This window comes from Plectropomus leopardus, chromosome 15 (assembly GCF_026936395.1).
Source record: "Plectropomus leopardus strain MGB_pleo_1.0 chromosome 15, ASM2693639v1, whole genome shotgun sequence".
NCBI lineage: Eukaryota > Metazoa > Chordata > Actinopteri > Perciformes > Serranidae > Plectropomus > Plectropomus leopardus.
In genome coordinates this window covers 17,707,728-17,734,888 of record NC_142190.1, presented here as the reverse complement: position 1 = coordinate 17,734,888, position 27,161 = coordinate 17,707,728, and the positions used below count along the sequence as shown (strand labels likewise).

At 37.4% G+C, this 27,161-nt stretch overlaps 1 protein-coding gene across 2 annotated transcripts in view; it reads left to right on the top strand.

The window, feature by feature from the left end:
• Nucleotides 1-21,655, top strand: part of cpeb4b (cytoplasmic polyadenylation element binding protein 4b) — a 47,134-nt gene extending 25,479 nt beyond the window's left edge. Inside the window, exons 5-11 of one of the 2 annotated variants that reach the window (XM_088088081.1) lie at nucleotides 4,866-4,889; nucleotides 6,496-6,666; nucleotides 6,792-6,881; nucleotides 7,365-7,483; nucleotides 8,390-8,504; nucleotides 9,932-10,113; nucleotides 16,937-21,655. In XM_088088081.1, coding sequence (XP_087944207.1) covers nucleotides 4,866-4,889; nucleotides 6,496-6,666; nucleotides 6,792-6,881; nucleotides 7,365-7,483; nucleotides 8,390-8,504; nucleotides 9,932-10,113; nucleotides 16,937-17,164 — 929 coding nt within the window. In that variant the 3' untranslated portion in view covers nucleotides 17,165-21,655. The remainder of the gene's footprint in view (nucleotides 1-4,865; nucleotides 4,890-6,495; nucleotides 6,667-6,791; nucleotides 6,882-7,364; nucleotides 7,484-8,389; nucleotides 8,505-9,931; nucleotides 10,114-16,936) is intronic. The other variant, XM_042498669.2, reaches the window with a different exon arrangement.
• The last annotated feature ends 5,506 nt before the right edge of the window (nucleotides 21,656-27,161 follow it).

Sequence of the window (27,161 nt, the reverse complement as noted above, 5' to 3'; positions counted from 1 at the left end):
AACTGAAAATTTTGTTTCTCTCCTCAGTGCCCCTCTGCTTTGTAAATGTCAACTCGAAATGAAATGGCAATTTCCAGACTCACTCACTTTAAAAGTAGTTCTAACCGACAACCATTTCTGCTGATGACCCTTCACCTAGTTGTTAACTTCTCTTGAGTCCTTTCATTTTTAGTGACTGTGGATACTGGTTTATCCCTCAAACAAACAGATAAAGAGCGGAATTAAAGAAGATAAACAGATAGAGGGTATGTTTGTTTTTGACACTAGTAAATAAGTGGATGGATTTAGGGATAGAATGACATAGAAAAATGTCCTAAGCATGGGAATAGCTATATATGTGTCGTATGTGAAGGGTTTTGTATTTGTGGATTTGGTTTTAGGTGATGTTTACATGCAAGTGAGGTCCCTTTGTCGATCGCAAACAAGGTTGTGCCCCAGTAGGCTGCCATGATTCCCCTGATTTTAGGGTCTTCTGATGCAAAATGTGATACATAGTCCTTCACCCAAATCTGAAAAATACTATGAAGACATATATTTAAAGTGGAAAATGATACTTTGTCAACTTTTCAATTCTACCCCCACCTAGCATCTCCAAGTGGTATTATTGTTGATGCCACTGTCGCAAAGACTAGCGGGATTGCTCACTGTTTTCTGCAGAACCTAGCAATTATCCACAGACGAGCGATCGACACTACACAAAATCATCAACACACACAACATTGAAGAGAGAAAAAAAAAACATGTGGCAGCCTTTCACCTAACTTTGCCAACATTCATGATATATATTACAAAAATTGCTTATATAACGTTACAGACATTTCAAATTCCCTTCAATAAGTGTTTCTGGAACGTTCCAAACAGACTGTCCTCTGCCATTTCCACTACCACTGTGCACAGTAATGACAACTGCAAACTTACTCGTTTACTAGAAAAATTACTCTGCAAATAGCTTGCGCTGGACCTGGAACAAAAACAGAGTTCTCTTCTTGCTTTTGTTGCACAACGGTTGAAGGACTTCCTTTTGTGCTGCAAATCCTTCGTCTTTTCCAGAGAGATCGTACCGGAGGCAGGCAGAGTGAAGGCTAGGCTAATAGCAAGCCAATTTTAACTCGTCGTTCTGTATCTATTACATTGTTCAATCAACATTAAATTCAGAATTAAATGTTTGTACAAGTAAGTTATCTCTGTAGGCTTTAATTTAATTTCATCATTTGGCTCTGTTGCACAGTAGAAAACTTAAATCTATATAAATAACTGTGCCTCTGTCCAATGGTTGAATAAAATCTTGCAAATCCCTATGACATATTGCACTTTCCACAACAGCAGTTTAATATTCAGTTGCCTCTCCTTTGCCCTTGCACGCTCCCGTTCGCTTTATTATTGTGTAATGGTGTTGTTATAGCTTTTGCCTTCTGGTCTCGGGCCAGGATGTAAAACACGAGAGGCCAGTGGTTTCTTTACAAGATCACTGGGTCACATGGCGAGATCACATGGTCAGGAGCTGTCATGACGCCCTGGGACAGATGGTGCCAGTGGATAGGCAGGAGTCAGAGGTTGCACACCAGCTCTCTCTCTCTCTCTCTCTCTCTCTCTCTCTCTCTCTCTCTCTCTCTCTCTCTCTCTCACTCTCACACACACACACACACACGCACACACACTTTTTGTCTCATAAACGTACACAGATTGCATTTCAGATTCTCTTGATCTCCCTCTCACTCTCATTTTCTGTCACCCCCACACAGCATTTTAGCAGCTTGTTTCTCCATCTCCTCCAATCTATTTTTCCCTCTCTCGCACACACATCTTTTTATAGCACTCTCCGCTCTCTTTCAATCTGCTGTCCTGTTTCTCTCTCCTCTCTCTCTTTCGAGCTCTCTTTGACCTCCCCCCCAGAGTTAATGTCCATCTGGGTTGGAAAGTCCGCGGAGGGAGCCGTGGATTATTGCTTGTGTGTTCTGGCCACTTCTTCATCCTCTCCATGTCCTCACAGTTTTAGATGGGTCGATGCTTCAATCTCTCCAGTGTCCACATTTTAATTTGTTTCACTTCAGCTCTGTGCAAAGAAACATTATGTCCCAGTGAGCATATTAAATTGAATGAATAAAAAGAACATCTTCTTGTGTGTACATATAAAAGTGAACTGCATTTAGGGCAGATGGGTTATAGACATGTTAAAGGCAGAAAAATTAGTTAGATTTTTGCAGCCCTGAGTATAATATTCATACATTTTTGACAGAATTATTCAAAATGTGAAACATCGTCTCCTTACAATAGTTATCACAGCTATACATTGGTTTTATTTGTGCTCTTAGATTGCTTGTTGTCTGGTTTTAGAAGATGCCATGGCGCTTTTAAAAAGTGAGTGGTTAACGCTATTGTTTCCCTTAATGTGCCTCCTGCGGTCACCATGGTCACACAAGTTTCAATCTTCAGCTCTGGCGTCAGAAGCAGTTGACCGTGGACGTATGTAACCGTCTCTCTTTCCCTGGTGCCACTGTTGCCTTCCTTGGCCGCAGGGCTTCTATTGTATTTACCTTGAAAACAATGGAGGTTACAGCGGTAACCGCTCACTGTCATTGATGCATTTTGTTTAAAAGTCTGACGCGTGACTGTAGGAAGGCAAATCACATATTGTGAAATGGTTGGCCATAATCAGAAATGCTCGATGGTAACTGCTCCGTTATTACTCCTGGCAGTTTTATTTGATTTATTGTGGAAGTTAGACACACAAGTGCAGAGGAAGCACTTGTATGAGCAACATATTGTAGCCACTGGGAACACTTGCATTGTAGTAATAAACCTGATGAATTTCAGTTTTCTTACACTGAGACGGCACTGACTTGTCCATTGTTATCAGGGTCATACCAGAAATTTAGTAGCTCATACCATTACCAGCGATGGTTATCCATACTCAATTCAATATCATGTTAAAAAACAAAAACAGAACAATAAATCCCATGTACACAACTCCTCTATTTGACACATTTAAATCAAATTCAATTTAAATTTTAATATTAAACCTTAATGAGCTGCCTCGAATGCAAAGTACTAGTCTATGAGTTCATGAGATTTTGATTTATCAATATAAAACCTACACTATATTAACATATGTTTGTCCATTGTTGTTGTTCAGCACTCGTTCATGTAAGATGTGTGGGCTGGTCTTACTGGTTTGTCTTATTTGTCCTTCCCCTCCTCTACTGTTATGTGATGGCTGGAATAAAAAGTGACAGTAATGAGAGCGTTTTATCCAAAGTTGAACATTAACCAGCTCTAACCAACCAGAAAAAATGCCAAATGTACACTGTTCAGAGCAGAAAAGAAGCTCAGTACCTTGTAATAGTGTTGGTGTTTGTAGCCGTGTGTGCAAAGAATAAACAAATACGCAGGCCTCAGGGAAAACGGTTTTCTTTCCAACGAGTCAAGGCATAGCTGGCAATGCAGTTGCACTTGTTACCATCCTCCAACTGTTGTTGTTCTTCTGTACTGGTAGGTTTTCATCTTCTTTGGTGTTTACCAGCCATGTAGGTACATGTTGCCCCATCGGGTCTGGAAGAATTGCATGCACAGTACTTGTGGTACCAGAGAAGGACGATTACTGTCACGTTTTCAGAGATTTGGCATCAACTTGGGACTGAAGCATTGGTTCTTGTGATATCCTAGTTGTACAGGATGTTTGTGGGTTTACTAGAGTACAACTGTATCTTATCACTTTTCCTTATTACATATGGTGTGCCTCAAGGTTTGGTCTTTGGAAAAATTGTTCCTTCCCTTTTATATGATTCTTGCTAATAATTAGAAGGCAGAAAATCTTCACGAATGACGAACACAATATATTTTGGAGCAAATCCAAATTGAGGGGTGGAAATTATATTTCACTTTTGTTAACAGTACAAGATAAGACATTTGGCCTGGGCAGAGGTCTGTATTCACTGAGTTTCCTTCTTATTGTAATCTTGATGTCTATATTTCAATCGTATATAATCTTTGTTGATTTTGAACTGATTTTTCCTTTGTCTTTTGTTTTTTGGTCTTTTATCTCTTATTGAGAGTGAGGCACTTTGCAACTTTATTTTGAAAGTGTTGTATAAATAGCCTAGGGACAAGTGTCACGCCATTATCGAGATACAAGTCATTACCTTCCTTCACTGAAGTGTTTGTCTTTCAAATTACTGACTAGTACTTTAACATCTTGAAACCTGGATTTCTATCAGTTTTCTTGTGCTGTGTTTAAATGTCTCTCAGGTGTTATTTGACCCTTTGAAGTTAGATTTCTTTCAAAACATGGGGAAAAAGTGTCCCACAAACTGCAAGAAATTAGTAAAAGCTGGCAGAAAAAATACCTAAAAAATGTCTTAAAAAGAAGGGGGGTATATTAAAAAATATCCAAAAAATAACCTTAAAAACTATACTTATAATTGTAACAGTTTTATGTTTAAAATGACATTGCAGGAAAAAAATAAAATGCAATAAAGACAGTTTCATCTGTGCATTTACCAGGTCATTTTCATGTTTGTAGCTGGTTTTTTTTCTTTCTTTTTTATAGCAAAGTTTTATTCTTTTGTAGGGCCATGTCTTTTCAAGTTGCTCAATCTCTGTTTCCATATTTTTTCAAAAAGAAATCAAACCAATTTGCTCAAGTTTCAAAGGGTTAAATTTAGAGACTAGTGTTGACAATGTAGCATGAGGACAGTCTAAGAGGCTTATTATCATTCACCACTGATTAATAAAAAATAAAAGGCAGACAGACAGATGATGAAACATCCCTCCATTGTCATGACCCACCTGGCACTTTTATCGGTACAGTGTATTATGCATCTTTTATAATCACCCTCTTCTTTGATTTGTCCTTATTCCACATGCAGCCAGGAATTATAGCAGGAGACGAGGTAAAAAAAAAAAATGGGTATATTCTCTTTTCAAGCCTAAGTTTTACTCTGTCGGTCTCAATATTTTGACTGACTTTTGTGATGTCAAGCTGTGTCGTTATTGGTTACAAGGCATTGATTATTAAATGAATGCTTGTAAAAGTTGTGAATTACTCTGCGTTTTGTATCCGTACAGTGAAGTGACTTGTTTGTTTGCATGATTGTCGAGCCTTGCCATCAGCTTGTGAATTGATCTGCATCAGCATCTTACATTAGTGTGCATTTCTCTTGTTATGCTTGACTCTTGCTTGCGTGTTTTTCTCATTTTCACAATCATTTTCAAGACTGTTAAGTCAGACAGTAGTTGCTAGTGTCACATTTAACAGATAGTTAATGAAGCAGGAAGACACATGAAGTGTACACACACTGCAACAGAAGCACATGGCCAGGCACATGGCTGGACACACACACACACACACACACACACGCACACACACACACACACACACACACACACACACACACACACACACACACACACATCCTCACACACACACAGTGCATACTGTAAGCTGAGGCTAACTCCCTTGCATAAATCTTTATAAAGCAGCTCAGGGCAGGTTGTATTGGAGCAGGAATAGGCCGGGGAGGGCTTAGTCTCTGCAACACATCCACATACACCAGCACAAACATGCACAGTCCACAGTAAAACTGTTAAGACTTGCTCACTTTAAGGAATAAATTGGGTTGTTTTTTTTTCAAAGATTATTTTTTGGCATTTTTGCCTATATTAGATAGGACAGGAGACTGATAGCGTGAAAGGGAGAGAGAGTGAGGGGATGACATGCAGCAAAGGGCCACAAGCTGGAATGGAGCCCATGACTGCTATGGCTCCACTGAGCCACCAGACACCCCAAAGAATGATGTGTTTGTTAGAGAGAAACTGCATGCATGTCCAGTCCTTCAAAGACATTACACTTACCATACTTAACACTTCTTTTTTTTTCAGACTAGTTCTTTTGGAAATTACTCTGATACATACTTACAAACTGCAATATTTACATGCCACATGACTAAAAAAATAACTCATAACCACTTTACTTTTTTTGCTGTGTATATATTTGTTTATCTAGATTTTAATGAGCAATTATTTAACATGATCTCCTGCTAACCTGTGTGTGCTTTATGTTAACCTTTACTCCAGTTTGTGTTTTCGGAACATTAGTCTGAAGTTTTGAAAGTTTTGGCAGATTTTAATTCTCTGTGGAAATGGGGGTCTAGAAAACACCTGCAACGTTGCACTTTGACCAGAAGATATTAAAGCCACACAGTGCCTGAGCAAATAGAAATGTATTGTAATGCAACCCTAGTTATGTGCATTGCATGCTACTAACTTGCCTAAATTATGTGGCAAGTGATGTCAGATAAAGACTAAAAGAAATACTCTGCTTCTTCCCCTTCAGGTGGACTATTGAATGTAGTGAAAAGATGTAAAAGAAGAGTAATATGAATAGTTGTCAATACTGCCCTGGTGTTGCAAACATGAACAACACCTCCTGAACCTTGACTTAAAGTTTTATCTTCAGGAAATAAACATTTCCTCATTTTCTTCTCTTTCTCATCTCAGGTCACTCCTCTCTCTTCCCCATGGAGGATGGTTTCCCTGATGATGAGCGTGGTGATCAGGGTCTCGCAGGCCTGGGCTCTCCACATTGCTTTCCACACCAGAATGGAGAGCGCGTTGAACGCTACTCGCGCAAGGTCTTTGTGGGAGGACTGCCCCCAGATATAGATGAAGGTAAAGTAATTACATTAAGATCAAAAGGATTTTCTTTCTTTCTTTCTTTCTTTCTTTCTTTCTTTCTTTCTTTCTTTCTTTTTTCAAAATGCCAATGAATGTGCATTGTGTCTTTTTAATTTCAGATGAGATAACAGCTAGTTTCCGGCGTTTTGGACACCTGTTTGTGGACTGGCCTCACAAAGCAGAGAGCAAATCCTATTTTCCACCCAAAGGTTTGCTAAATTCTTCATTCTCTCCTATTTTGTCTGGCAGTTGTTTACTCTTTTGTTAGGGTTGCTGCTATAGCTTTTTGACATATATGAGTGCTTGGTTCCTAATCAAATTTCTTACCACAAAAGATAGTTTTCAGTTATTGCTTAACTTTCTGTGTTTCTGCATGAGTAAAGACAGATGTCTTTTAGTGACTGTATTTTTCAGTACAGCATTGTTAGCATTGTATTTGTGTACTACTGCCATTCATATGTATTCATCTGTGCAGTCTGGTTTTGTCACTGGGCTATTATCTGAAGCATTTTGTAACCATGTGTGGACTATTTGTCTGTTTCTTTGTCTGTTTGTAAAAGCTTATGCCTCCCTGCTGTGAATGCAGAATGTCGTGTTCAGCCACAGTAATCATTGCGCTAAATTCCAACTTGACTCTTTGACAATACATCGTGTCCCCAGCAGCATGAATAACCCCGCTATATTATGTGTAGGCTACGCCTTCCTGCTGTTCCAGGATGAGAGCTCAGTGCAGGCTTTGATCGATGCCTGCATCGAAGAGGACGGCAAGCTGTACCTCTGTGTGTCCAGCCCCACCATCAAAGACAAGCCGGTCAGTGGGAACACACACAAACACACCCATGTCTTTTACTTGATTTTACTACAAGCTGTTTGTACGCCTGGAATACTCTGCAGAACTGCTGCGTCTTGCATGCTCGCTTTGTTCACACTGGCAGCGTTTTTTGCTTTGATGCTTCTGCAGAGCTGCCTGCTGCTATGAATACTGTATTTCCACAATTATATGCGCATGCTCCCCTCATATATGAAGCGGTGCAGCTCCTGCATTGTCAACAACATGATCCTGCAAATATTTCACAATAAAATGCCTTATGTCAAAAACGCATGGGATTCTGTCGACAGAACTGTTGTCAGAGGGCTTTTATTTTGAAATGGAAATGGAGAAGGTTGAGTTAAACATGTATTTGTATTTCCTAATGTCTGTGACAGATAAAGCCATTGAAACTGTAGTTAATGGTAGTATAGAGTTGAAATAATTATCAAAACACCATTTTCAATGTCTATTTCTGCTGACAGCCACGGGCGTCAGTTGGAAAAAAAGGTTGAGTCACCATTTCTCTAGATGTCTCGTACCTCAGAAGCAGCTGAGACGCACCTAACCAGCATTTCTCACACGTGCAATGTGAATGTGAACCTGTTAACATGGGTGCCAAAATAAAAAAAGAAACAGGTTTCACAATGCTTACATGCTGCTCATGTATGCAGTGTGTCCCGGGCGTTAGCGCTAAACAGTGTTGTTTAAGTTATAAATTACTTTTTAGCAGTAAAAAGTAATATAACTCATTATCAAGAGGATTTATGGTAATATTACATTCACAATGTCACGTAAGGGGTTACCACTCTGAATAAATTGTTTATTGTTTTCATCTTTTATTTATTTTTATTTTATTGTAACTTGTCCAGTAGTGGTGCTGAAAAGTGTTGGTTTTGTGTGTGATAGGTCCAGATCCGCCCGTGGAACCTGAATGACAGCGATTTTGTGATGGATGGATCTCAGCCTCTGGACCCGAGGAAAACCATCTTTGTGGGAGGTGTCCCTCGTCCGCTCCGTGCAGGTATCCTTCATGTTCATGTTTGTCCTTTCATTTAAGCCAAACGAAAGACAAGTATATTTGTGTTGATATGAGGAAAATATTTAAGAATTATTTTCTAAATTTGTAGGTAAATGTGCCTGAATTCAGCAAATGCTAGTGCCATTATCTTGACATAAGGCAATATATATCATTAAGCGAACATTTAAGTTATCCTGGAAACCAGGGTATAGTCTGATGGCATTAGAAGTTGTGGCCCAAACTCCAACTATGTATTGTGCAGCTTGCCACAAGTTTGAGAGGAAGGCAGATAAAACAGGGTTTTGTTCAAAGACTTGTAAGATGGTTATTTAAGAACCGCTAATAAGTGAAACAATTCGTATAGGGCCTTTAAAAATTGAGACAAAAAAACATTAACGCTGAACCCTATAAGTATAGTCTTATTCCCTTATTTTCGCGTATTTATTTCATTTATCAATACATTTTCAGTCCATCTCTGCATTTTATCCTTTTACATATGTTTATATTGCAAATCCCCACATAGGCAACACTGAGCAGCCCTCCTTTACTTCTCATGCGTCATTTCTTCCCAATCTTTATAATGCCAGCTGTAAACAAAACCTCCTTTCTCTGAGACGCTGCTGTGTGATCAGCTTGTGTTCATAATAAACAGTAGACCTGCTAGCGGGTAGGGCTAAAAGAGGCACTGTGCCGCTGAGATCGGCTTTGACCTATGCTGGTCCTGTCAGGAAGTACCCTCTGTGACTTGCAGTGCTGTGTGGAATAATAAATTCCTTTTTATCCTGATAGCAATGTTATGTGCACTGTGTGTTCATGTTTTCCACACTGCTGGTAGCTGTGTTTTAGACTTCTGGGGTGTAGTTGAGTAATGACCGAGGTCAGAAGGCCCTGTGGTGTATCAAATGTTTTATTACCCTGTGTGATATTTGGTTCTATATTTACATGTATAAAATCTGCATATTAAAATAACTGCCATCTGACTTTTTTATGTTTAACTAAGTAAAGCTGCCTTGTAATTTTGCAAGGTCATCTCCCCCCAATTTGAATATTAACTGCTTTTAAGAGAAACAAAATGAAGACCGTAAATAAACTTGTCGGGATTTATTGCAGCCATTTTAGCAGCTGACACTACTCTCATATTTGCTCCATCTAACTCTGCTGAACTTTAATCCATCTGTGTTGACAGCTTTAAGCTTTCAGATCAACAACCCGCAGCTACTTGTTGTGTTTGTGTTCACTGGCAACATGGGCAAGAGTTTATATATTAAGCCTCTGTGTGTGTGTGTGTGTGTGTGTGTGTGTGTGTGTGTGTGTGTGTGTGTGTGTGTCTCTCGCTGGATTTTGTTTCATGTCTTTTGCTTCTGTGCATCAAACTTGTTTTTGTGAATATTTTGTTCATCTAGTTCAATGTTTCTCTTCTCCCTTTTCAGTGGAGCTGGCCATGATCATGGACCGCCTGTATGGCGGGGTTTGCTACGCTGGCATCGACACAGATCCCGAGCTGAAGTACCCCAAGGGAGCAGGGCGGGTCGCCTTTTCTAATCAGCAGAGCTACATTGCTGCTATCAGTGCTCGCTTTGTGCAGCTGCAGCATGGAGAAATCGATAAACGGGTGAGTGGAAAGAAAAGAGAGCTCAGTGTTTTTCAGTCTCCCCACGCCGGTCCCCTTCTTTCTTCATTTGTCTCCCCACACCTCACTTCCTGTTCTATTTCTTTCAAACTCTCCTTGCATTTTGGCCCCTTTGTTGAGTTGTGCTAAAAGAGAGAAAGTCTGACTAGATTTTCTTTAGGGAGTAAAAAAACAGCACTATATATACAGAATGTGTTTGCTCATTAGTAGAGAATATATAGGAGGGAAGCGCATTTAGAATAACTGTATATTCATTTTAGAAGACCAATACTTGCCCTGGCTCCACGCTTTAAGAATTGTTTTTTCACTCATTTGAAATTAAAGTCGACCAAAATGTCTTACATATAGTGAGAGCGAAGAACAGTATCAACAAGACCTTTGTTAGATGTTGATGAAAACCAGCATAAACAATTTCTCTTCCTTTTTGAAAGTACAGGGGAGGTTGGATGAGCATACATGTTTATTTATAGCAATGCCGTGTTAACAGTTACGAGAAGTAAAATAACAGGAACAGGCAGTCCTGTTGAACAGTGTTTAAAATACAGAGAGGTTCAAAAGGGATAGTTCACTCCCAAATCAAAAATGCTTAATTTTCCTCTTACCTGTAGTGCTATCAATCGATATTGTTTTCACAAGTCGAAATTGTTGGTTATATGAACTGTAGAGATATTCAACAGAACCTTCTTCTACCCACAAGAAGGTCTATGGATTATCTTGAGTTACTGGGTCACAATTTCTTGAAAGAGATGTTGCTGTTGAGTTTTTCAAATGTAGCTTTTTTTTGTGCTTTGAGTACTGCAAGCAAAGTGTCATCTAGTTCTGTTATATTGGAGAGAAGGCAGACATCTTTACAGTCAATATCTCAAACACTCAGCAACTCACAGCAAAACAATTCAGACTAGTAAAGTGCACAACAGCTAAGAGGAAAAATATGTATTTTTGATTTTGGGGTGAACTGTCCCTTTAAGTGTCATTGCAGATTCTTATTTGAAACTCAGCAATTTTCTTTAAGATTATGTCTTCACGGTCACTCATACATTGCTCACTTGTATGTAGAGCTATCAGTGTCTTACCCACTGTTGTCAGCAGCCAAGATGTTCCAGTAACATATCTTATATTGTCCTGTAATTGACTCAGATATTATTCACATTTGCACAATAGCAGTGAATGAACAAAATCATGTGAGCAGAAATTCCACAGAAATATCTAGTTAAGAGGTAACATCATAATATGAAATACTAGAATAATAGTACGCCGCTTTCTCATTTGCATAATTGCTGTGCAAATTTTGTAGACCGAGTGCCTCAGTGACATTCACTCACTAATAGCACAATCCCTCATCACTGAGCTGTTGGAAAAGCAAGTGAATCGTGTACAGTAAAGGCAGTTTGAAATCTCAGAAATTTCAACATTTGGAGCCTTTCTAATGCTCACTGTGGCTGCTCCCTCTTGTTGCATTACTCCCTGCAATATTTAAAACTAGTCCGCGGACTCTGCAACGAACAATAAAAACTGTTATTTTGAGAGGTAATTACAGAAGGACAAAAAAGCTGTAGATAGTAACTTTAATGAAAAATAACTGAAATGAGATGGATAATATGTGGGGAAAAAATCCTTAGCCTACTTTATTGCCTTGGTGTGCTTCTAGTGACCTTAACGCAAACAACCAGTCAGAGTCGAGGAGTCTCTAAAGCCGCTATTAATCATATCAATCGCTGCTCATGAACTGTAATCAAATGGTCAAACTAGGTAGCATGTTAGTGGATTGCCTGTTTTTCAATGTTTTCAGAAACATATTTTTAGTGTACTGTTAAACTGTAAAATTAGACTGTTGGTCGGGCCCTGGGCATTGCTTGGTACCTTGACTGACTTTTTGCAACACGGTAGCTGAGTCACAAACGTTCTGTTTTGTTTTGTTTTGTTTCAAAATAGCAACCACCAACAACAAAAAAAGACCCTTATACAACAAATTATATATATATATATATATATATATATATATATATATATATATATATAAAGTAAAAATAAAAAAGGGAAAAAACCTTACATCATTGTATCTGCTTCCAAATTTTATAGTGTTGCCTATTACAAAACTGCTACTGAAATATCACTTTTTAACTGTGGTGGGGCTGTTGAGAAGAGCAGTAAATGATATCCTCTTACATAGCATTTGCTCTGTATGCAACTAAGCTGGGCAGAAGTCTGCATTATAAGGGGGACCCTTTTTCCACCATGCTAGAATGGATACATGTGCATCCCAATAATACATTTCGGAAAGTTCGGAAAAGAGAAACCACATTCATACTTAGATTTTTGGTAAGCGAATTTTAGATATTCTAACTGTCTTATAATTTCAAATAAAAGGTATAATGATTGAATCTAGCTGCTTGAAATAGGACTGAGGAATAAAACATGGAAGAGATTGGAAAAGGTGGACAAAGCGTAGGAAAACAGCCAACTTAACTGCATTCATCCTCCCAACCATAGAGATTGGGGGAATTTTCCAAAAGTCGATATTACGATTCAATTGTTCAATTTTGCTTTGCCAATTAAAGCGTAGAAGATCCTCCATATTTTTTGTCATAATCACACTGATATGAAAAGTTGCTATAGGACTTCTTAAAGCCTCTGATTGCTTCAGCTGACGAGCTAGTAGCCTGTGAGGCTTGTCACTGAGCTCAGTTTTTTTCTGTTTGACTTGTATCAGTAATTTTGATATATTTTTTGACATAATAGAATTATATTCATACAGTAAGGTCGTAATCTTATAAAGTAATTCTGGTTTGCGCATTATTTTGTACTCATTTTCTAAAACAGATAACTGGTTATCTTTTTCTGTTAGCCTTCTCGTGGAGTTTTTCTTTTCTGCTGCCCATATGAAATGATATGGCCTCTCATGACGGCCTTCATGGCTTCCCAAAGTGTAGAGTCATCCACATCGCCCCCATCAGTACTTAAGATTAAATCTGTTTTACCAGTCAGATAGGAGCAGAAGGTTTTATCTTTTAATAAACCGTTATTTAAGCACCAGCTATATTCACCTTTTTTATGGTTCAAATTTAAATTTAAAGATACAGTGGCACGGTCAGATATAAGTATGTTATGATAACATGCAATCTACTACTGACATTAGCAGCTTAGAATCTAACAGAAACAATCATAGAATAAGATTTGTGAACTGTGGAGAAATATGAAAAATCTTTTGTTGTGAGGTGGAGAAGCCTCCAGATATCCATGAGCTCATGCGATTGCATGAGAGTATTGAGTATTCCACTGTTATTAAATGAGCTGGCATGGGAATACTGTCTGTCAAGGGCACCATCTAAAACATAATTAAAATCCCCCGTAATTATTACGTCTGAGTGTAACAAATTCAGACTAATACTGAAAAGATCCTGGAAAAAAACAGGGTCATCAAAGTTAGGCCTGTATACATTTACTAATGTTAATGGTATGGAGTTTAATGTGCCTCTGACTATCAAATATCTGCCCCTCTGGCCTGAAAGAGTTGAGTGGATAAATGGTATATTTTTCCTTATCAGGATTGCAACACCTTTTGCTGCGTTCTTTTTAGTGTGTTTCCTGGAGAAAACAAATGTCAGCTTTGAGCATTCGTAGATGTGCATATACTTACCTCTCCCTTTTCAATGGACTGTTCATTCCCTGTACGTTCCAGCTAATCAGTTTAACACCACTGTTGCTGTGTTAAGGTGGATCAGTAGACATTAATAATATCTGTTGCTTTGGAGAGCAAATTACATGACTTCAGCTTAGCATAAATAATAGTTTGGACAAACAGATGTGCTGAAAAAACATCCCTACAAAACGGAAACAAACCCCAAAAAACTTACACCAGGACAGTGCTTCCAAATGTTCTCATTTTACAGGAAAATACTTTTTTCTGGATCCAAACCTCCTGTTTTTTACAATGCCATAGCGCTTTGTTTGAAGAGATTTGAGTCCAAAACGGTGGAAGTGTCATTTTACCGCTTTCCTATTGATGAGAAAGAGAAGATGAAATGGCTGCAGCTGATAAGGTAAGTTACAATTCTTAAACAAATGGAGAAAACTGAAGTTTTAGCACTAGTGCTAACTTTAGCTAATGTTAACTGCTAATTGTCAAAACCTGTAAATATTTGTTGAAGTTACTTGCAAAAGCTAAACACGATTCTTGTGGATATCTGTGATAAAAGCTAGAGGCTTTCTACTGTTTTGTTTTGTTTTTTTTTTGTCTTAACCAAGCAAGAGCACAGTTGATATTGCTGTCTGCAGCCAGCCAGCCTTACTTGTTTACATTCATTCATTATATGTCAACTTCCCCACCTTCACCAAAACACCAAAACATGACTGATACATATTATAGTATCTAGATTCAAGTTCAGAGTTTAAGCAGTCCTGTATGGTTATTAAGAAATGCCTCTTTCAGAAAATGGAATAGCGTATCATCCTTAACAGCAGATGTTAGCTAGCTATGATGTGATGCGTATACACTTCCCTTTATTATACCCTATAGCAGAAAAGCTCACTCTCCCAGGTGTCTTTATTTATAGATTATCAGGTTTATAAGGATAGTAATTTAAAAGGGTGTTGGCACTAGTGCTAAAACTTTGGTTTTCTTCGTTGGTTTAAGGATTGTAACTTATAAGCTGCAGCCATTTTCTCCTCTCTGTCTTATTGATAGGAAAGCGGTAAAATTACAATTAGGTCTTTTTTTTGTGGACTTGGCTCTGTTCAAACAACACTGTGACATTGTAAACAATGCAAGGTTTGGACCTGGAAATAGTATTCTGAAAGGGTGTTACATCAGGCTTAAAGACCAGATAGGCAATACAGGAACTGAATCTTGGTACGCTGGTCAGTGCTGCCCAGTTTGACACTCTGACTTCTGCTCTGATTGGTTGTTTTTGATGCACAGTGGTAGATTTTAGCCAGTAAAAGCAGTAGGACGAAGGACATGTTTTTTTTTCATAGATTATCTCTCCTATGTAGTTCTTTCAGAATATAGTAACATTTTTTTGCCAATACAACAGTTATTTTTCTTAAAATTTTCAACCGTAGCTTTAAAATGATAGATTTTGAAGAACAACACCAGTAGTATACTTGTTGTTTTGTCAGACCAATTATTTACTTTTCAAGTGCCGTCTGTTTCCCTAGACTTAGGAAAACCCCAATTCCAATGAAGTTAGGACGTTGTGTAAAACGTAAATAAAAAACAGAATACAATGATTTGCAAATCCTTTTCAACCTATATTCAATTGAATACACTAAAAAACAACATATTTAATGTTGAAACTGCTAAACTTTATTGTTATTGTTGTTTGGTTTTTTTTGCAAATATTTACTCATTTTGAATTTGATGCCTGCAACACGTTCCAAAAAAAGCTGGGACAGGGGCATGTTTACCACTGTGTTACATTACCTTTCGTTTTAACAACTCTCAATAAGCATTTGGGAACTGAGGACACTAATGTTGAAGCTTTGTAGGTGGAATTCTTTCCCATTCTTGCTTGCATGTACGACTTCAGTTGCTCAACAATCCGGGGTCTCCGTCATATTTTGCGCTTCATAATGCGCCACAAATTTTCAATGGGAGACAGGCATGGCAGTCTCGTACCTGCACTCTTTTACTACGAAGCCACGCTGTTGTAACACATGGAAAATGTGACTTGGCATTGTCTTGCTGAAATAAGCAGGGACGTCCCTGAAAAAGACATTGCTTGGATTGCAGCATATGTTGCTCCAAAACCTGTATGTACCTTCAGCATTAATGGTGCCTTCACAGATGGGCAAGTTACCCATGCCATGGGCATTAACTCACCCCCATACCATCACAGATGCGGGCTTTGGAAACTTTGCACTGACAACAGTCTGGATGGTCCTTTTCCTTTTTGGCCCAGAGGACACAACGTCCATGATTTACAAAGACAATTTGAAATGTGGACTCATCAGACCACAGCACACTTTTCCACTTTGCGTCAGTCCATCTCAGATGAGCTCGGGCCCAGAGAAGCCTGCGGCGTTTCTGGGTGTTGTTGATATATGGCTTTCACTTTACGTGGTAGAGTTTTAACTTGCAATTGTAGATGTTAGGACGAAGTGTGCTGACAATGGTTTTCCGAAGTGTTAATACCCTTTGGTAATAACCTTTACAGAATGATGCCGGTTTTTAATGCAGTGCCACCTGACGGATCGAAGGTCACGGGCATTCAATGTTGGTTTTCGGCCTTGCTGCTTATGTGCAGAGATTTCTCCAGATTCTCTGAATCTTTTGATGATATCATGGACTCTAGATGATGAAATCCCTAGATTCCTTGCAATTGTACGTTGAGAAACGTTCTTCTTAAACTGTTGGGCTATTTGCTCACGCAGTTGTTCAAAGTGAACCTTGCCCCATCCTTGCTTGTGAATGACTTAGCCTTTCGGGGATGCTCCTTTTACACCCAATCATTACACTCCCCTGTTTCCAATTGACCTGTTCACCTGTGGAAAATTCCAAACAGGGATTTTTTGACCTTTACTCAATGTTCCCAGTCTTTTGTTGCCCCTGTCCCAGATTTTTTGGAACATGTTGGAGGCATCAAACTCAAAATGAGTGAATATTTGCAAAAAAAAGCAATTAAGTTTAGCAGTTTGAACATTAAATATGTTGTCTTTGTCATGTATTCAATTGAATGTAGGTTGAAAAGGATTCGCAGATCATTGTATTCTGTTTTTATTTGATTTTACACAAGGTCCCAACTTCATTGGAATTGGGGTTTGTAACTATTGTACAGAAATAAACAATTCTCACCTCTAATTGCAGGTGGAAGTGAAGCCATATGTGCTGGATGACCAGCTGTGTGATGAGTGCCAGGGAACTCGCTGTGGAGGGAAGTTTGCACCATTCTTCTGCGCCAACGTCACCTGTCTGCAGTACTACTGCGAGTACTGCTGGGCGGCCATCCACTCGCGCGCCGGACGAGAGTTTCACAAACCCCTGGTGAAGGAGGGAGGCGACCGACCCCGTCACATCTCCTTCCGCTGGAACTGAACAGATGACAAAGAAGGAGAGGCAACAGGGGAGCAGGAGGGCAGGTAGTGCAGGAGTCGCAAATCATTGTACAAATAAATGCACTTTTCTGTTGCTGGTTCCTTTTTGCTCTAATTTCACTGAAACTTTTTCTCATTTTTTTAAGTTAATATATATCTATATTTTGAAGATAGAAAAGAAAAACTGGAATTATATCCAAATATGTCCAGCAAGGAAAAAAGATGTGTAACATAATTTTATTTATGCGTTTGATTTTTTAAATATTTTTATTAGTTGTCAAAAAAATACATATATAGGAAAGTTTGGGGTGTGATTTGGTACTCTGCTATTCAATTGGCATGTTTTTTTTTATTTCCTAAACAATGTTTTTTTTTTTTTTTTGATACAAGAGGCCCCAAAATAATACACTTCATTTGACATTTGATTGACTTCTTCTGTAGCAGAGCTATTGCTTTTTATTTTGTACTGAGTCTCTAGAGCAAAATGCTGTTGAAACAGCATACCATTGGCTATTTATTTCTGAGAGGTGTGAAAAAGTTCTGTATTGATGCGAGAGGCTCCAGAGCAAATGTGAATTGAAAAAGGTGTTGCTAAAGAAGAGTGCACTTATTTTCAACTTTAAAGAGTGCAGATATAGTATATGAGACCCGTAGTAGTTAACCAAAGCTGAATCTTGAATTAACTTTGAAGAACAGAGAGGGCCCGCTGCAGAACGAAACGGATTCTTTTCCCTCCCATATCAAAATGTTTGGACCTCGCTTTTTATGATTTCCGACATCATACAAATATGTTGATGTTACTTGAAAATCGCAACGAAAATTTTTAGCAACGCATATTTGGGTTTTGATCTCCATTTTGACATGCAAAAACTAATACCTCAAACTCAGCTGCTAATGTGCCGAATACAGTTAAAATGAAAGGATAAAAAAAAAAGCAAGAAAGAAAAACATCATCACCCGCTGGTGTTCTCCTTTCCTTAGAAGTATAATCAAAGGGAAGTGATGCAACAGGCAGAGTGTGGTGTGACTGGCACAGTTTTGTACTCACTTGCTTCATCACCTTATTTTTGTAATCGAACCCAGGGTTGTGCTAGGGACAGAGCAGAGCATCGTACAGTATACAGTGTATAAGGGGAATGTATGGCGTCGGGAGGCTACAGGAGAGACAGACAGGCTTACTGGTAAAGAGATAAGTCCAGCACCACTCCCCCTCCTTATGTCGGCCTGTGCTGCTAAGCTAGCAGCTAACAGAGGTTAGGGCCTCATTCATGGATCAAAACCTGCTCTCTGTGTGTGCACACAGCGGGGGTTCGAATCCACATCTTTCAGGACTGAGGTTATGGTAACTCCTTGAGAGAAGGCTGGTCAAGTGGCCGCCTTTTTATTGCAGTTTCTACGGGGCTACCACCAAACGGGAAATGCCTGTCCTTTTTGTGTGTTCTTTTTTTTTTTTTTAAATGCATTTGTGCAATTCTCCCAAGTCTTTAGTGAAAATACTCTGCTTTGCATCCGAGAGTCAGCTACATTTAATGAAAGAAGCAATTAAAGTTTATCTGATTTCCCAATCGTCAGCACACATTTGAGTCATGGGGGGATCTGCCCTTTTGGCGAACCCTCTATCCTTTCTCCTGCCAAGCTAATCCAACTCAGCATCCAGTGTTTTTGAAGCATAAATGAAGATAGTCTCTGCAGTGTGCTCTACTACTACACACTTGTGACCCACATGCAGTTTGCTCTTGATAACAGTCAGTTGTACCCAGTGGCTTTTGGGAACCAAAGATGGCTGTGCAGTAGTGGGTCTCACTGTAGCTCATTTCTTATTTAGGTTTAGTAGTCTTATTTTCTTTCTCATTTCTTGAAGGACGTTTTTTTTTCATTGATATATTTTTTAAATTCTGTCACTTCTACCCAGTTTTGCTTAACTGTCAAGCCCAGCAAACCAAAGATTGGCCTTGAATATAATATATTTATATATATATATTTGACAGTGCAGTCAAAACCCATTAAAACACCAGTGGAAAATCAACAGGGCTTGCAGACACACGCACACACACACGCACACACACACACACACACACACACACACACACACACAAGGCCTCACACTCTCCATAGCTCAAAATGGAGGTGCACGCTGGTAGGCACTAGTTCTTTTAATCTCAAACAGTTCTGCAGAAAGTTTAACATTAAGTGCACATTCACAAAGCAGAAGTAAAACTAATCCTCACATTTGTTTTGACGTTTTAAGTCACTCAGTGGTAACCTACTAGCTGAGCATTTAAATATGTCAGGGAGTTAGTACAGAAACTTGATTATACACACACACTAGTGAGAAACGTATCCTCATATCGGCGTGGTGTCGTTGCACCAGTTTTGCACCCTGGACATTAGTTTTGTGGGTGTGGTGGGTGAGCATTTTAGAAGTTAAAACACTTTGTGAAGAATTTGCTGTTAAATGAGATGAAAAAAAAAGATTATTTTATACATGGCCTGCTGATTTTTGGTACAGTGTTTTCTAGCTAAATTATTTTGTCATGCACATATAAACATTTATTATGCACTACTTTTCTAAATATTTTTTCTTTTTCCAACAGTCATTTTAGGCACATTTTTCACAAATGGGGAAACTCCTTTTTGCAATACCTCAATTTTTCACATTGTGAAAGGTAGCTTTTGTACTTTTGTTACTGAGAGATCTGCATATATGGAAATGTTCATTTTAAGAAAAAATAGTTGAGTGATTTCAATATATATTATTTTCAATTATGCTTTTTATACATTTCAGTGCTGAGGAAACTTTACAACTAAGTGCGCACTTGTGTTGATGCGACTTCAGATCTGCAGAGGAGAGACCAAAGTGTATTGCTCTCTTGGTCTTAGCTTTTCGTACACTAGATGTTTCCAGTTAATCTGGTCAATAACAGCATGGCGAGAATTAAAAAAAACAAAAAAAAAACTAAAAAAAAAAAAAAAAAAAGTTGTAATTTGAAATTGATGTTAACGTCTCTAAACATGGCTATACTAGTTGGAAAATGGTAACTTCTGTCTTGGTTTCCTCTCCATAGATGGAGCATAACTTATTATAAGGAGAATGCAAAATTTGGTTCACGCTTAACGCTGAATCTCGTATCACAAGAATGGATGTTTGGTGTTTAGATATTTTAATATTTCAAAAAAGTATATATATATATATATTCTTGAACTTGCCAACTAGCACCTATTGTAATCCTTAGCATGCATGACAAAAAAAGAGAAAATGACAAGTACATGAATTAGCTATTAAAATTAATTGTTGTGGTGTGCACCAAATGTTTCTCAACTATTAAGTTGTTAAGGACACCCCAAACCCCCCCCCCCCTCCCCCCCCCCCCCGCCCCCCCTCCCCGCGTGTTGATCTCCTCGCTTCCCCATTCGCAGACCTCTGCAGGATGCACATGACAGAGAGATAAGACGAGAAACAAGACAGAAACTTAACTTTAAATCGATTTGGCAGTGCAGGACATTGAGCATCCTTATAGAACACTGTTTAAATAGACTTGAGAACTCATCCCCACTGTCTGTCGAGGTGATCTTATATAGACCTATCTGGAGGAAGGGGAGCTTAAAGACTTGAATGTGGTAAATGTTGCAAGTTAACTTCAAGTTGTTATGTGCAATACTTCTTTTGAACCTTTTTCCAGATAAAGACTCTTTGCAATGTAATTCTTTAATGCCATTTTTAATTGCAGACATTTAATTGAAGAAGATGTTAATATGTTTTTCACAGTCATTTTCTACTGTTATTGTAATCCTTTTCATGCTGGTGTTTGTAAAAAAGAAAAGAAATCAAACTATTTGTACTAATATAAATAATTGAAGTTATTTTTAAAACATTAAAGGTTTTGTGCTCATTTGCTTATTTTGTTTATTTTAAGCTACTGTGATTGATTGCATTGTAATTATTAGGTCAACAATGTATTTAGCTGTTTATTGGTATATTTTTAATTGGAATGTATAATTGATTTTTATAATTTTGATCAGATTTTTGTTATATTTTTGAGGTGAAGCTTTTAATATGTTAAAGTGTCTAGTTTTTACTAATTGCTATATTGTGCTCCACAATATATGGTTCACATTTTCTGAAGGAAAATAAATATTTAAATATTTGTCTGTTAATGATGTTACTTAATGGCAAGATTTCAATAGTTTTTAACTGTGTATGGGAAGGTTGTTGTATTTATTAATAGCATTTTTTACTTAAGATATCACCTTAATTTTTATTGTCATTTCACTTTATAAGTTCCTATTTTTGTATTTTCCTTTCTAATTAAGTTATGTAATACGGATATGTCCATATTTCTAGGAGTTGGTCTGTAGAAGTGCTAGTGAAACGAAAAAGAAAAATCTAATGTTATTTAATTGTTTGCAGCCAACTATTTATAACAGTATGCATAATTTTTAAATATTTGTAATGTGAAATGTTGAATGAAATAAATCTTAACTGTGATGAAAATATGGGCTTAATGTGCTTATTTATAAGTGTTTGACAAAATTTAATTAAAAGTAATATGCTGTAGTATGTTATTAAATGCTATATTTTCTGGACATATCACAGGTTGTCTCTCATGTACTGCAATTTAAACACGTTTGAGCAGTCAGTCAAACTGTTTGACTACATTTTCTGAACATACTGTGACATGTCCAGAAAATATAGCATTTAATAACATACTACAGCATATTACTTTTAATTAAATTTTGTCAATGTACTCTACTATGACATTTTTTTAACTTCATTTTCATGACATACTATTGAATGTAGTTTTTTTTTGTTTTTTGTTTTTTTTTACCACAAAAGAAAGGCTATAGTATGGCAAAAATGTCCAAAAGTGACATTTCCCAAAGAACAGCTGAAAACTGCTTAAATAGACATAAAATAGCATGTTGATACATGCCATAGCATAGACTGTCTCAAAATCGGCCAAAAACAACATAATTTGGCATGTCCAAAAAATGACAAGCAAGGCTATAGTCAAAAATTGACATTTCCCAAACAGCTGAAAACTGCATAAATCGACATTAAATAGCGTCTTGACATACGCTATAGCATAGATTGTCTCAAAATCGGCCAAAAACAACATAATTTGGCATGTCGAAAAAATGACCAGAAAAGCAAGGCTATAGTATGGCAAAAATGTTAAAAAATAACATTTCCCAAAAACAGCTAAAAACTCCTTAAATATACAATAAATATCGTGTTGATACATGCCATAGCATAAGATCTTGCAAACGTGACTAAAAACACGCTAATTTGGCATGTCGAAAAAATGACCAAAAAAGCAAGGCTATAGTATGGCAAAAATGTCAAAAAAATGTCTTTTTCCAAAAACAGTTCAAAACTGCTAAAATAGACATAAAATAGCATGTTGATACACGCTATAGCAGAAGATGTTGCAATAACAGCCAAAAACACCATAATTTGGCATGTCGAAAAAATGACAGAAAAAGCAAGGCTATAAGTACAAGTTTCTTGTGCTCCGTTGAAATCCCCGTCCGTGTGTCGGGGAGGATGGAGAGGTGGTGGAGCTTTCGGCCTGATCCGGCAGGGGATGTTTTGAGTCCGTTCAGACCTGCCACTCTGGCTCGGTTTCCTCTCTCTTTCTTTCTTGCTCTGCTTCCTTTCTCTTTCTTTCTTTTATATTACTGCTCTCTGGCATTCATATTTAAGTCATAATTGCTGATCAGTGACTCTAGGATCCTCACTGAGCGCTTATCCTTTTACTGTTCACCACCTTGGTTCTATTGAACTGCACTACGCTAATCCTGTTGCCTCTCTGGAGCATTCCTGCTCCCTTGTTTCCTAGCTTTCCCGGATCTTGGCCGCAACCCTGGCTGTGTCTGATCGTTGTGATATCTGTGCTGGCGCTGTGACCATGCCTTTGGATGTGCTCGTGCTGTGGCTGCACTGATACTGTACCCCCAGCTCTCCCTGATTGTGCTCTTGGTCCTGGTTGCGCCGATGCTGTGATCGTGCCTTTGGACACCTCTGTATCAATATATTCATGAGACTCTTATCAACACCCACAATATCATCATAGAGTACATTTGAAAATTTCGCACCTATTGTTGTAATATGACATGCGTCTGTTTCCATTATTGCTGTGCCTCTCTCCCCCTCTCTCCCCCTCCCCCCCTCTCTTTTTCTTTCCTTTTTGCCACAATTGTACTTCATTTGTTATTTATGACATCTATTGCACGTCTGTCCGTGCTGGAAGAGGGATCCCTCATCATCCTCTGGCACTGCGCTCTACCTGATGTTTCTATCTTTTTTTTTTATCCCCCGGTAAAGGGGTTCTTTTTCAGGAAATTTTCCTTCGGTGATGTGAGGGTCTGAGGGTAGAGGGATTTCGTACACTGTAAAGCCCTCTGTGGTAATGGTCTCTATAAATAAAATTGACTGGACTTGAATTGACTTGACACAAAATAGCATGTTGAGACATACCATAGCATAGACTTTTGCAAAAATGGATAAAAACATCATAATTTGGCATGTCGAAAAAATGACCAAAAAAGCAAGGCTATAGTATAGCAAAAATGTCAAAAAATGACATTTCCCAAAAACAGCTAAAAACTGCTTAAATATAAAATAACTATCGTGTTGATACATGCCAAAGTATAAGATCTTGCAAACGTGACTAAAAACACGCTAATTTGGCATGTCGAAAAAATGACCAAAAAAGCAAGGCTATAGTATGGCAAAAATGTCAAAAAATTACATTTCCCAAAAACAGCTAAAAACTGCTTAAATATAAAATAAAAACCGTGTTGATACATGCCATAGCATAAGATCATGCAAACGTGACTAAAAACACGCTAATTTGGCATGTCGAAAAAAAGGCCAGAAAAGCAAGGCTATAGTATGGCAAAAATGTCAAAAAATGACATTTCCCAAAAAATGCTAAAAACTGCTTAAATATAAAATAAAGACCGTGTTGATACATGCCATGGCATAAGATCTTGCAAACGTGACCAAAAACATGCTAATTTGGCATGTCGAAAAAATGATGAAAAAAGCAAGGCTATAGTATGTCAAAAATGTCAAAAAATGACATTTCCCAAAAAATGCTAAAAACTGCTTAAATATAAAATAAAGACCGTGTTGATACATGCCATAGCATAAGATCATGCAAACGTGACTAAAAACACGCTAATTTGGCATGTCGAAAAAATGACCAAAAAAGCAAGGCTATAGTATGGCAAAAATGTCAAAAAATGACATTTCCCAAAAAATGCTAAAAACTGCTTAAATATAAAATAAAGAACGTGTTGATACATGCCATGGCATAAGATCTTGCAAACGTGACCAAAAACATGCTAATTTGGCATGTCGAAAAAATGATGAAAAAAGCAAGGCTATAGTATGGCAAAAATGTCAAAAAATGACATTTCCCAAAAAATGCTAAAAACTCCTTAAATATACAATAAATATCGTGTTGATACATGCCATAGCATAAGATCTTGCAAACGTGACTAAAAACAGTCTAATTTGGCATGTCGAAAAAATGACCAAAAAAGCAAGGCTATAGTATAGCAAAAATGTCAAAAAATGACATTTCCCAAAAACAGCTAAAAACTGCTTAAATATAAAATAAAGACCGTGTTGATACATGCCATGGCATAAGATCTTGCAAACGTGACTAAAAACATGCTAATTTGGCATGTGGAAAAAAATGACCAAAAAAGCAAGGCTATAGTATGGCAAAAATGTCAAAAAATTACATTTCCCAAAAAATGCTAAAAACTGCTTAAATATAAAATAAAAACCATGTTGATACATGCCATAGCATAAGATCTTGCAAACGTGACTAAAAACATGCTAATTTGGCATGTCGAAAAAATGATGAAAAAAGCAAGGCTATAGTATGGCAAAAATGTCAAAAAATGACATTTCCCAAAAACAGCTAAAAACTGCTTAAATATAAAATAAAAACCGTGTTGATACATGCCATAGCATAAGATCATGCAAACGTGACTAAAAACACGCTAATTTGGCATGTCGAAAAAATGACCAAAAAAGCAAGGCTATAGTATGGCAAAAATGTCAAAAAAAGACATTTCCCAAAAACAGCTAAAAACTGCTTAAATATACAATAACTATCGTGTTGATACATGCCATTGCATAAGATCTTGCAAACGTGACTAAAAACACGCTAATTTGGCATGTCGAAAAAAAGGCCAGAAAAGCAAGGCTATAGTATGGCAAAAATGTCAAAAAATGACATTTCCCAAAAAATGCTAAAAACTGCTTAAATATAAAATAAAGACCGTGTTGATACATGCCATAGGATAAGATCTTGCAAACGTGACTAAAAATATGCTAATTTGGCTTGTCGAAAAAATGATGAAAAAAGCAAGGCTATAGTATGGCAAAAATGTCAAATAATGACATTTCCCAAAAAATGCTAAAAACTCCTTAAATATACAATAAATATCGTGTTGATACATGCCATAGCATAAGATCTTGCAAACGTGACTAAAAACAGTCTAATTTGGCATGTCGAAAAAATGACCAAAAAAGCAAGGCTATAGTATGGCAAAATGTCAAAAAATTACATTTCCCAAAAAATGCTAAAAACTGCTTAAATATAAAATAAAAACCATGTTGATACATGCCATAGCATAAGATCTTGCAAACGTGACTAAAAACATGCTAATTTGGCATGTCGAAAAAATGATGAAAAAAGCAAGGCTATAGTATGGCAAAAATGTCAAAAAATGACATTTCCCAAAAACAGCTAAAAACTGCTTAAATATAAAATAAAGACCGTGTTGATACATGCCATAGCATAAGATCTTGCAAACGTGACTAAAAACACGCTAATTTGGCATGTCGAAAAAAAGGCCAGAAAAGCAAGGCTATAGTATAGCAAAAATGTCAAAAAATGACATTTCCCCAAAACAGCTGGAAACTGCTTAAATATAAAATAAAGACCGTGTTGATACATGCCATAGCATAAGATCTTGCAAACGTGACTAAAAACACGCTAATTTGACATGTCGAAAAAAAAGGCCAGAAAAGCAAGGCTATAGTATGGCAAAAATGTCAAAAAATGAAATTCCACTAAAACAGCTAAAAACTGCTTAAATATACAATAACTATCGTGTTGATACATGCCATAGCATAAGATCATGCAAACGTGACTAAAAACACGCTAATTTGGCATGTCGAAAAAAAGGCCAGAAAAGCAAGGCTATAGTATGGCAAAAATGTCAAAAAATGACATTTCCCAAAAAATGCTAAAAACTGCTTAAATATAAAATAAAGACCGTGTTGATACATGCCATAGCATAAGATCTTGCAAACATGACTAAAAACACGCTAATTTGGCATGTCGAAAAAATGACCAGAAAAGCAAGGCTATAGTATAGCAAAAATGTCAAAAAATGACATTTCCCCAAAACAGCTGGAAACTGCTTAAATATAAAATAAAGACCGTGTTGATACATGCCATAGCATAAGATCTTGCAAACGTGACTAAAAACACGCTAATTTGACATGTCGAAAAAAAAGGCCAGAAAAGCAAGGCTATAGTATGGCAAAAATGTAAAAAAATGAAATTCCACTAAAACAGCTAAAAACTGCTTAAATATACAATAACTATCGTGTTGATACATGCCATAGCATAAGATCATGCAAACGTGACTAAAAACACGCTAATTTGGCATGTCGAAAAAAAGGCCAGAAAAGCAAGGCTATAGTATGGCAAAAATGTCAAAAAATGACATTTCCCAAAAAATGCTAAAAACTGCTTCAATATAAAATAAAGACCGTGTTGATACATGCCATAGCATAAGATCTTGCAAACGTGACTAAAAACATGCTAATTTGGCATGTCGAAAAAATGACCAAAAAAGCAAGGCTATAGTATGGCAAAAATGTCAAAAAATGACATTTCCCAAAAAATGCTAAAAACTGCTTAAATATAAAATAAAAACCGTGTTGATACATGCCATAGCATAAG